This window comes from Pseudophryne corroboree, chromosome 5 (genome assembly GCF_028390025.1).
Source record: "Pseudophryne corroboree isolate aPseCor3 chromosome 5, aPseCor3.hap2, whole genome shotgun sequence".
NCBI classification, from domain to species: domain Eukaryota; kingdom Metazoa; phylum Chordata; class Amphibia; order Anura; family Myobatrachidae; genus Pseudophryne; species Pseudophryne corroboree.
Genome location: NC_086448.1, coordinates 102,390,036 through 102,403,020, shown reverse-complemented (window position 1 = coordinate 102,403,020; position 12,985 = coordinate 102,390,036). Strand labels below are relative to the sequence as shown.

At 43.8% G+C, this 12,985-nt stretch overlaps 1 protein-coding gene across 1 annotated transcript in view; it reads left to right on the top strand.

Annotated features, from left to right (window-relative positions):
• Positions 1 to 12,985, top strand: part of CUBN (cubilin) — a 729,033-nt gene that overhangs the window by 239,270 nt on the left and 476,778 nt on the right. Inside the window, exon 28 of the mRNA XM_063921523.1 lies at positions 10,708 to 10,889. Within this exon, the coding sequence (XP_063777593.1) occupies positions 10,708 to 10,889 (182 nt within the window). The remainder of the gene's footprint in view (positions 1 to 10,707; positions 10,890 to 12,985) is intronic.

Genomic DNA, 12,985 nt, shown 5'->3' with positions numbered 1-12,985 from the left:
GATGTCTGACATCAATCCCGGGACCTTCGTCGCAGGATGGGTCGCACAGGGTAAGTAAGTCTGACCCTGGTCTTGTTTAACAAGAAACTTTTTTAGCATAGCTGGCTACACAAGCGATCGCAGCCCTGCTATGCTAAAATACACTCACCCATAGGCGGCGTCAAGTTGGTCGCACAAGCAGCAAAAAGTAGCTACATGCGATCAACTCGGAAATGAGGGCCCTTGTCGTTTTGCTAATGTGAATGTGATTGTGCTTCTGTGTAGCATTATTTGAATTGTGGGTACTACTGTATGGCCATGCCCCTTTCTTTTGAGACCACACCCATATTTTGCGATGTGCACTGTCCCTTTAATGAGTATGGGAGGGAGGGCGCAAATTTATAGTTTGCAGGGGGGCGCTGAACACCTTAGCACCGGCCCTGTATATTTGTGATGTCATTAGAAGCATGTAGTAGCAGCACCCTTTATCTTGAGTCTACTTTTGGGCTACTTGGAAGTATGTGATAGAAGAACTGTGTTTGACATAAATATTGTCATGTGCTAGGCGCAATTAAACACATTCGGGCCCATTTATCAATGAGTTTTAGCTATTGAAAATTTGTTGCCTATGATAAATGGTGCTCCAGCTAATCAGCTTCCAACTGTCATTTTTCAAAAACATGACAGGAGCTGATTGGCTGGAGCACAATTTATCATATACAAAGAGTTTTAAAAAGCGAAAACTCATTGATAAATGGGCCCCATTATTTATTATTTTATTTATAGCACGCTAGCATATTTGTTATTATCCAAGCATGAAAATAGTAGTTATCCTAAAGGGTATTTGCTTCGTTCAAAAGATTTGTGGTATACAATCAGCGTTTTTTAAAGGGGCAATCGCTGACAAGGCAAAAAAGTCAGAGAAAAGCCGGCATCTCGCACCTCCGGCGATCTCAGGCGTCATTATATCCGGCCCATCATATTTTTACGCATTTTCTATTTTCCTGTTTTAGCGTAAAACTGCTTTCACTGGAAACAGCTGCTGTGTATACGATGATAAACAATCTAATGCTCCTTTATCATCATAGCCAGGATCTAGTGAATGGTGTTTAGGATAGCACCTGGTCCTCATCCTGGGCCTACTGTATACACATGACATTGACTCATCCAACAGTACATCAGCAGACGTGTTCTCCCATCCTTCAGCCATGAAATTCTTTTCAAAGAGGTTCAACTCCACTGCGGTCACCAACAATTTAGGAAATGGGGAATTGATGGCCATCACTGTGAGGAGGTGTCTTCTGGAGGGAGAAAGATTCCCCCTTTGTATCTTCTCCAACCATAATAGCCTAATAATCTACAGTATATTAAGGGGGTTAAAAGGTAAATCTCTGGCCAGGCATGGCATCCGTTGTTCCTAATAAGCTCAAATTCATTATAACTTGCTGGCCCGGATCTAACAACATCATGGCTGACACTCTCTCTCAGCAGATCTCTTCCAAACAATCCATCATCCAGGGAGGAAAAAAAAATTATTATCCTTCCAGGGTTGATTCTCAGAACGGCTATCTCTTCAGAGTTGCTGGATAAGATCCAGTTCAAGAAAGGCACCAAGTTGCCCAGGATACCCTGGCTGCCAGCTACAGGCACTGGGGACAGGACTCGTGATTGTTTGGTCTTTTGGAATTCTGGTGGCTCAAGCTGGCCGAAAGGAGTCTTCAGGCTCCTGGTGACCCTTCCCTTTTCATAGATGCCATGTTTCCGTATTTCTAGCTGTGCTGAGAACTTACAGCTGTTTTGCAGCAATAAAGAAAAAAGTACCTTATCTGACCATTGAATGTACCCTCTTTATATAATGGAGCATTTTTATATGCAATTCTTTATTTGTGTCTAGTCAAAGTAAAATTAATAATTTTTCAGAGTGACAACATAAATAGTCTTTGGACTGATTCTGAGTTGGGAATAACATAAGAAAGAACTAGTAACTTAGCACCTGGACAAATGATGTTGCAATAGAAGTAGTGCAAATATATTTCTTGTTTTTGCATGCAGGCTAAATACTGGCTGCTTTTGAATGTAGCCCACAAATGCTTGACAGCTCTATATTTACAGTGCAATTTAGTGCTCAATTTGGACAGGCCCCTCTCACATCCAGCAAAGGGATGCAGAGCAGGTAGGCACCAGGCCAGGAGAGGCGCTGTCTCTGCTCTGCATCCCCGCTGCTGCGCCGGCCTGTCCCCCCCTGCTGCTGCTGCCGGCTGCTTTGCCTGTCACGCTATATGACGGGCAGCAGCACCGGCAGCTTGGAGCCTCCTCTCCCCCTCACCTGTGACAGCGGGGTTGGTCGGGTTGGTCCGGGACAAAAAGGGGTCGTGGTTACACGGGAATGGGGGGCGGAGCAACACGGGACCAGGCTGCTGCTGCTATAGCCAGCCAGACTGTTAGGTAAGTGAAGGGAAAGAGAGAGAGAGAGAGAGTGTGTGTGTATATCGGTGCGTATGTGTGTGTATATATATGTGTGAAACAAATGAAGTAAAACAAGCGCCTAATAGTGTTGGTGAAATAAAAACCTGTGCAATCAGGTGCAGTTATTAAAATAAATAACAACTTAGCTTTAAATACTTTCAGGCTGATGACATTTGGAAGCCGAACATGTAAAGAGAAAATAAAAGCAACATAGTGTGTACTGTTTTAAGACACAATATTTTCTGGTGACATCATAAATTAGGAATGTGGCTCATTCCAATTATTTAAGTAAGCAGGATTGATGATAAAAACTAAAATGTATATAGGATGAAAGCTAAAAGAGACAAAAATTTCACTACAGCTTAAAAGCTAGGAATGTGGCTCATTCCAATTAATGTTAGGCAAACGTAATAAAAGATAACAATTTAATGGGCACAATCCTGCCACGCTTAAAAGTAACAGACGTACAAGACAATTAAAACAAGTAGGCAATTCATCTGTCCATAAATGCAGGTAGCACACGTACAGGATTGAAAAGTAAAAACAGCTTATCTGTCCGTATGTAGGGAGTCCAAGGGGTAAGTAGCAGGTCCCTGTCCCAACGCGTTTCGTCCTATTAGGATGAAGTCCACCTAATAGGACGAAACGCGTTGGTACAGGGACCTGAAAGTATTTAAAGCTAAGTTGTTATTTATTTTAATAACTGCACCTGATTGCACAGGTTTTTATTTCACCAACACTATTAGGCGCTTGTTTTACTTCATTTGTTTCACATTTTATTCACATACTGTATATAAGCTGCCACTCATTTATAGATGAGGTGTGTTGTGTAAAAAGAAAACATTTCTTTTCCTGACCTTGGTCTCTATTAGATATACCTAGGCGCTGTTCTCCACTGCTCATATATATATATATATATATATATATATATATATCCAATTGTAAAGAAGGCACTCACCAGACTGATATTGAAATGCAAAAAGACGTTTATCGAATCTCACATAAGCGACTTAATCATGGTTGGTCGACGTTTCGGTCCCAAGCCGGACCTTTTTCCAGACCAGTGTGTACAATCGTCAGAATCACAGAACCAAATGACCCTCAGTGTGGAACTCTAAATACCCCACCAGAGCCCGCCCATCAGTGCAATCACCAATCATGGTCATTTAAATTAGATATGGTTACATGCTCATTCCACACACATGGATCACATCATTGTGCATATCTGCACATCACTCACACAAGTGTCACATATGTATAATATATGAATACTGTATAAATACTATCACACCGCTCACCTCTTACCAGCAAAGAACACAGCTGCAGGTGGAGCGCACGCCGTCGGTGACCCGCATAGGACTTCCGCCCTCATTCAGTCAAAGATAGTAACTTCCGGCCCCGTGGTTCAACACTGAATACTCAGTGGAACGCACGTCGCGGGTGAACCGCAAGATGCTTCCGCCTCCAAAGATGATGTCATTAAGGGGAGTCAAGACAGATACCGGAGCGTAGCTCAAAAGAGCTAAAACGTAACAAAAACTGGCATCATTGATAAATATAAGTCAAAATGAAAATAACATGAGCATGATGACGTGTGTGGTTGTATATTAGTGGCATGAACCCTGAAAAATTTTTTTTCAAGTAGGGCAGCTTAGGTAGGTATAAGGAGCTCCACACCGGACAAGTACTGCATAATAGAAACCCGATATTCCACAAACATACATATAAAGACGGTATCTATAGAGACTTACTATAGAAAACTTAACAAATAACATAATTAAAACCTAATGCTCAGACTGAAGCGCTGGAACGCCATGTTGGACACCCAAAAATGCAAATTATGCAAAAAGTGCAAAAAAGTGCAAAAAAGGGGGGCTGTATCCACAATATATAATGTTTAAAGAAAAACACTTAGATGGTTCTGTTCATTCAGCCCTCTTGGAGATACTGTTCCCAAATAGTGTATCCAATAAGCCTCTCTTTTTAGTAATAATACACCTCTGTCGCCCCCCCGTAGGGGTGGTGGAATCCAATCAATGATCATATGCCGCAATGTCACTACTTGGTGTTTCATCTGCATAAAATGAAGTGCCACTGGTTTATCAGTCTTGCCACTGGTGAGTGCCAACTGTATTGAGCACTCACCAGTGGCAAGACTGATAAACCAGTGGCACTTCATTTTATGCAGATGAAACACCAAGTAGTGACATTGCGGCATATGATCATTGATTGGATTCCACCACCCCTACGGGGGGGCGACAGAGGTGTATTATTACTAAAAAGAGAGGCTTATTGGATACACTATTTGGGAACAGTATCTCCAAGAGGGCTGAATGAACAGAACCATCTAAGTGTTTTTCTTTAAACATTATATATTGTGGATACAGCCCCCCTTTTTTGCACTTTTTTGCACTTTTTGCACTTTTTGCATAATTTGCATTTTTGGGTGTCCAACATGGCGTTCCAGCGCTTCAGTCTGAGCATTAGGTTTTAATTATGTTATTTGTTAAGTTTTCTATAGTAAGTCTCTATAGATACCGTCTTTATATGTATGTTTGTGGAATATCGGGTTTCTATTATGCAGTACTTGTCCGGTGTGGAGCTCCTTATACCTACCTAAGCTGCCCTACTTGAAAAAAATTTTTTCAGGGTTCATGCCACTAATATACAACCACACACGTCATCATGCTCATGTTATTTTCATTTTGACTTATATTTATCAATGATGCCAGTTTTTGTTACGTTTTAGCTCTTTTGAGCTACGCTCCGGTATCTGTCTTGACTCCCCTTAATGACATCATCTTTGGAGGCGGAAGCATCTTGCGGTTCACCCGCGACGTGCGTTCCACTGAGTATTCAGTGTTGAACCACGGGGCCGGAAGTTACTATCTTTGACTGAATGAGGGCGGAAGTCCTATGCGGGTCACCGACGGCGTGCGCTCCACCTGCAGCTGTGTTCTTTGCTGGTAAGAGGTGAGCGGTGTGATAGTATTTATACAGTATTCATATATTATACATATGTGACACTTGTGTGAGTGATGTGCAGATATGCACAATGATGTGATCCATGTGTGTGGAATGAGCATGTAACCATATCTAATTTAAATGACCATGATTGGTGATTGCACTGATGGGCGGGCTCTGGTGGGGTATTTAGAGTTCCACACTGAGGGTCATTTGGTTCTGTGATTCTGACGATTGTACACACTGGTCTGGAAAAAGGTCCGGCTTGGGACCGAAACGTCGACCAACCATGATTAAGTCGCTTATGTGAGATTCGATAAACGTCTTTTTGCATTTCAATATCAGTCTGGTGAGTGCCTTCTTTACAATTGGATATAATATGGGACCTTGTGGACACAAGTTTTTCCCTGGAACTGCGACACCCCAGCAGATGACATTTATTGTATAGTGAGTGCCACTTCACTTACCTTGGTATATATATATATATATATATATATATATGTGTGTGTGGGGGGGGGGGGTTGTATGTGTAAGTGCCATTTCTATGGGCATTACATATAAGCGTCACTACCACTATGGGCATTACATATAAGCATCACTACCACTATGGGCATTACATATAAGCGTCACTACCACTATGGGCATTACATATAAGCGTCACTACCACTATGGGCATTACATATAAGCGTCACTACCACTATGGACATTACATATAAGTGTCACTACTGCTGTGGGCATTACATATAAGCGTCACTACTACTATGGACATTACGTAAAAGCAGCACTGCTACTGTGGGCATTATGTAAAAGCGGCACTACTATGTGCATTACGTATAAGTGGTGCTACTACTATGGACATTATGTTTAAACAGTGCTACTACTATGGACATTACGCATAAGAGGCACTACTAAAATGGGCATTACATATAAGGGGCGCTAATACTATCGGTGTTACGTATAAGTGGCGCTACTGCTATGGGCATTACGTATAAGGGGCGCTGCTACTATGGCCATTACGTATACAGGGTGCTACTATCTATGAGCATTATGTGTATAAGCGGCACTACTACTTGCTGTGTAATGTGAATACTGTGTGGCGTTAATTGAAATGGGGGTACTTTGTGTACCATTCCTTGTGAGAACAGACCCCTTTTTCCAGCGCACGTTGTCCCTTTATAAAGTGTGGGAGGGCGCCGAACACCCTAGCACCGGCCCTGCTCACATCTAAACCTCTCTGCACATTTTATATTTGCCCCACCTGCAGCGCAACATGGTTTTACCCAGGTGTGCTTGTACTTACCTTGCGGTGTACATACCACATTGCATCGATTCTAATATGCATTAACATATGCGATTAGTATTGCGAAGGACAGCTCTCCCGATAAGAGCTGTCCTTTGCGATGCGCTCCGGTCCCTGGACTTCCGAATTTATGACCCACAAGTCAGTCTGTGCATGCGCAGTAGGATGTGGGAGATGGGGGGCATGCTGGGAGGGATCCATTCAGATCTCTCGCACAGTTCAAAGCGGAAAGAAGCCCATAAGCTTCTATATTTAGCTGGCATTACCCTCCTCGTCCGTGCACCGGCATCAGGGCTTTAGTACATTTAAAAATGCAGCAAAAACACAGAAAACAGAGTTTTCACCGCATTTCTTCTATAGTACATCCCACCCTTTATGTCCCGACCATCGAGGAAATGCAGTAAGGATCACATAACCGATCCTTACTGAGTCACCCCCCAAAATCGGGATACGGTCATTAGGTCGACCACACTTAGGTCGACAGTCATTAGGTCGACCACTATTGGTCGACATGGCCACTAGGTCAACGTTGTCATTAGGTCAACATGAACAAGGTCGACATGGAAAAAGGTCGACATGGGTTTTTCACATTTTGTTTTCATTTTTTGCACTTGTTCATACGATCCATGTGGACTACGATTGGGAATAGTAACTTTGGGGGTAATTCAGAGTTGATTGCAGCAGCAAATTTGTCAGCAGTTGGGCAAAACCATGTGCACTGCAGGGGGGCAGATGTAACATGTGCAGAGAGAGTTAGATTTGGGTGGGGTGTGTTCAAACTGAAATCTAAATTGCAGTGTAAAGATAAAGCAGCCAGTATTTACCCTGCACAGAAACAAAATAACCCCCCCAAACCTAACTCTCTCTGCAAATGTTACATCTGCCCCCCCTGCAGTGCACATGGTTTTGCTCAACTGCTAACATAGTTCCTGCTGCGATCAACTCTGAATTACCCCCCTTGCCCGAAGACATGCAGGGGGACATGGTGCTCTAATTGGGGTTCCCCGTCACTTTACGAAGAAAACGACACCAAAAAAAGTAAAAAAAAACCTCATGTCAACCTTTTCCATGTCAACCTTGTTAATATCGACCTAGTGACCATGTCGACCTAATGCATGTCGACCAATAGTGGTCGACCTAATGACTGTCGACCTAAGTGTGGTCGAACTAATGACCCATACCCCCAAAATCAACATTGCATACATCTCTGATTCAAAAAATAAAAAATTAGTAAAAGAGCACTTTCTAAAAACATTTGTTTTGCTGGTGACATAAAGTCCTTTCATTCTTCTAATATTTTTTGGGCTTTTCCTACTTTTTAAACATAATTAATCTTCATTTCAAGGACTGTAGAAAATCTGTCAGCCATGCATTTGTTTTTATTTTAATATTGTGTTTAGTTAATTAACAGGGATAGTGGACGATATATAGGATGATTCATATTACCTGTTCCTTATGAACGGGAGGCATTCAATTTGCCAGTTGTCGGGATCCCGGCTGTCAGGAGACCGACGCCGAAATCCTGACACCCAGTGAAATACCGGCAATCGGAATCCTGCCTTCCGGCCGAAATCCGCACCTGAGTGGTGGTCCACGCCACCACCCGAGGGGGTATGTAACCCTGTGGCGACCTAAGGTCACCACTGGGCTCGAAGCGTGGCGAGCGCAGCAAGCCCGTGAGGGGACAAGCTGCACTTGCCGCCAGTATTCCGTCTGTCGGGATCCCAGCGTTGGTCTCCTGACCGCCGTGATCCCAACAGCCGGGATATCATACTGAATCCTTATGAACAAGCTAATAAATTGGTTGAGTGTACAGATTTACCATTTAGAATATTTGAGATTTTTTCCCCCAAAGGTCATGTGATTCCTTTGTTTAAAAAACAAACAAACAAACCACAAATAGGACATCTGGGCCATTTGCTTTCCAATGGTGTCAATGTCAAATGATAATTGTTTTAGCTATTTCTTCACCTGAAGTGAAATATTATGGGTCTTGTATGTTAGTTTAGACATTTAAAATGTATGCAATAATTCATTTATTACATCATGAGTAGCTAAAGAATGAAGAGTCAGTTTTCAAAATAGTCACTTTTATTTTCATGTCGTAACAGATATTTTCCATTAGGGCAGAGGTTCCCAAACGCGGTCTTCAAGGCACCCCAACGGTCCTGGTTTTAAATGTATCCATGCTTGACCACAGGTGACATAGAGGGACATTTACTAAGCAGTGAGAAGAGCGGAGAAGTGAGCCAGTGGAGAGGTTGCCCCATCAACCAATCAGCAGCTCTGTATCATTTTATAGTATGCAAATTATAGATGTTACTTCAGTTCTGATTGGTTGCCATGGGCAACTTCTCCACTGGCTCACTTCTCTGCTCTTATCACTGCTTAGTAAATGTCCCCCTTAATTAGCACCTTAGTCAATTTGATTTAACCATACGTGCTGAGCCATGGATATACCTAAATCCTGGACTGTTTGGGTGGCTTGAGGACCGCGTTTGGGAACCTGTGCATTAGGGTGTTTTAATATTAGGATGAAAGCTTCTTTTTTGGTAATTCCCTTTGGTAGATCTGATAAACGTTTACCAGATTTATTTATAAAACGTCCTTCTGAGTTCTATTATACTTCTGCCCCATATGTTCTAGACAAAGCTTTAAAAAAGTACAGGTTGAGTCTCCCATATCCAAAGTGCTTGGGACCAGAAGTATTTTTTTTTTTTTGAGTGTCAGGTTTTTCTGTATTTTGGAATATTTGCATACCGTGATGAGATATTTTGGAGGTAAGTCCCAATTTTATACAATATTATTAATAATTTTGGGCATTAAACAAAGTGTGTGTACATTGGGGGAAATTCCAAGTTGATCGCAGCAGATTTTTTTTTTTAGCAATTGGGCAAAACCATGTGCACTGCAGGGGAGGCAGATATAACTTGTGCAGAAAGAGTTAGATTTGGGTGTGTTATTTTGTTTCTGTGCAGGGTAAATACTGGCTGCTTTATTTTTACACTGCAAATTAGATTGCAGATTGAACACACCCCACCCAAATCTAACTCTCTCTGCACATGTTATATCTGCCTCCCCTGCAGTGCACATGGTTTTGCCCAATTATTAACAAAAATCCTGCTGCGATTAACTTGGAATTGCCCCCATTGAACCATCAAAATGCAAAGGTGTCACTATCTCAGTCACTCTGAAAAAAGTCTGTATTTTGTAATTTTGGATATGGGAGACTTAGCCTGTACCATCGATGTCTTGGTAAAGCAGGCTTCCGATGTACTGCACAGTGGGCCTGATTGAGATGCGGTCTCAACCTTGACGGTGTCGCAATTAAGTGATTATCACCAGACTGCACAAGGATCGTGGCCGATGTGGGCATGTACCAGGTAGCTTGGTGATGCCGCTTGAAGTGAGGAGTCAGTAGCAGAGTGATTGACAGGAAGAGGCCGTCTGTGGGAGGTAACAGGAGTATCTAACATGGGCCACGCAGTTCCGTCTCTAAAAAAGATTGCTGCATTCCACCCGCATCTGAATCAGACCCAATGGTATGATAGCTGGGTGTGCAAAGGGGATGTACTTATAATGCCAGCTGTCGGAATCCCAGCATTCAGGAGCCCGACTCCGGATTCCCAACAGCCGAAATATTGCCGGCGGTCAGAATGCCTCCCCCCCCCCCCCTCCCCCCTCTAATTCCCACTCGTTAATGGGTCCACGCAACCAACCGAGTGGTAATAGAACCTGTGGTAAGCATAGCTCGTCACTGGACGCAAAGTGTCGCGAGCGCAGTGGGCACACGGGGGTACTCGCTGCTGGTATACCGGCAGACAGGATGCCACTGTTGGTATACTGACAGCGGTCATACCGTCAGCCGGTATATCATCCCCATTCTGTGCAAAGTATAGCCAGAGTTTCCATTATGTCTTCTTGGTATAGAGTGAGGTTTGCGCCATGTATAGGAACTAGTACAAACACTTTACTATGCCATTATAATGTTTTAACAGGATGTGGTGAAGATCTGTCTGGTCCCAATGGTTCCTTCAGCAGCCCTGGTTATCCTATGAATTATCCAAACAACAAAGAATGCATCTGGTACCTGACCACGTCACCGGGAAGCAGCATCCAGATCAGCATTGTGGAGTTCAATATAGAGTTCCACCCAACATGTGACTATGATGTGCTGGAGGTAAGACGCTACATACATAGGGAAATTTACTAAGCTCCCGATTTTGACCGAGATGGTGTTTTTTCTTCAAAGTGTCATCTCGGGAATTTACTAAACTCAAATCACGGCAGTGATGAGGGCATTCGTATTTTTTTGGAACTCAAAGAAAAAAATTACGAATGAATACACCATCGGTCAAATACGCCTGTAATTTGGTAGAACTCGGTAATTTACTAAAAAATTGAATTCACAAACACTGCCGGCAATAGCCAAACACTGCCGTGAAAAAATACAAATCGTAAAAAAGTGCTAAAATAAAACAGACCTGCTTTTTTTAACCGTGTTCTGATAGGCATGCACGGATCCATGAGATCCGTGCATGTTTATCAGTGGGAAGGGGTGGGAAAGTGTTAAATTTGTTGAAAAAAAAATGTGTGGGGTCCCCCCTCCTAAGCAAAACCAGCCTCGGGCTCTTTGAGCCGGTCCTGGTTAAAAAAATATGGAAAAAAAAGTGACAGGGGTACCCCCATATTTAATCAACCAGCACCGGGCTCTGCGCCTGGTCCTGGTTCCAAAAATACGGGGGACAAAAAGCATAGGGGTCCCCCGTATTTCTGAAACCAGCACCGGGCTCCACTAGCCAGGTACATAATGCCACAGCCGGGGGACACTTTTATATTGGTCCCTGCGGCCCTGGCATTACATACCCAACTAGTCACCCCTGGCCGGGGTACCCTGGAGTAGTGGGAACCCCTTAAATCAACGGGTCCCCCCCATTCAAGGGCGGCGGATGGGGGGCTGATAGCCTTTTTGACAAAATGTGAATATTGTTTTTAGTAGCAGTACTACAAGTCCCAGCAAGGCTCCCCCGCAAGCTGGTACTTGGAGAACCACAAGTACCAGCATGCGGAGGAAAACCGGGCCCGCTGGTACCTGTAGTACTACTACTAAAAAAATACCCCAATAAAAACAGGAGACACACACCTTGAAAGTAACAGTTTATTACATACATCCACACCTCCAAACATACATACTTACCTATGTTCACACGAGGGTCGGTCCTCTTCTCCATGTAGAATCCATGGGGTACCTGTGGGAAAAATTATACTCACATAATCCAGTGTAGATCGGTCCCCTTCTGTTCTTTTTGTAATCCATGTACTTTGCAAAATAAAAAAACGAACACCCGACCACGCACTGAAAGGGGCCCCATGTTTTCACATGGGACCCCTTTCCCCGACTGCCAGGAACCCCCCCTGACTTCTGTCTAAGAGGGTTCCTTCAGCCAATCAGGGAGCGCCACGTCGTGGCACCCTCCTGATTGGCTGTGTGCTCCTGTAGTGTCTGTCAGGCAGCACACGGCAGTGATACAATGTAGCGCCTATGCGCTCCATTGTAACCAATGGTGGGAACTTTGTGGTCAGCGGTGAGGTTACTTTCGGTCAACCGCTGACCACAAAGTTCCCACCATTGGTTACAATGGAGCGCATAGGCGCTACATTGTATCACTGCCGTGTGCTGCCTTACAGACACTACAGGAGCACACAGCCAATCAGGAGGGTGCCACGACGTGGCGCTCCCTGATTGGCTGAAGGAACCCTCTTAGACAGAAGTCAGGGGGGGTTCCTGGCAGTCGGGGAAAGGGGTCCCATGTGAAAACATGGGGCCCCTTTCAGTGCGTGGTCGGGTGTTCGTTTTTTTATTTTGCAAAGTACGTGGATTACAAAAAGAACAGAAGAGGACCGATCTACACTGGATTATGTGAGTATAATTTTTCCCACAGGTACCCCATGGATTCTACATGGAGAAGAGGACCGACCCTCGTGTGAACATAGGTAAGTATGTATGTTTGGAGATGTGGATATATGTAATAAACTTTTACTTTCAAGGTGTGTGTCTCCTGTTTTTATTGGGGTATTTTTTTAGTAGTAGTACTACAGGTACCAGCGGGCCCGGTTTTCCTCCGCATGCTGGTACTTGTGGTTCTCCAAGTACCAGCTTGCGGGGGAGGCTTGCAGGGACTTGTAGTTCTTGTGCAAAAAACAATATTCTTTTATTTTACACTTGGCTATCAGCCCCCCATCCGCCGCCCTTGGATGGGGGGGGACAGCCTCGGG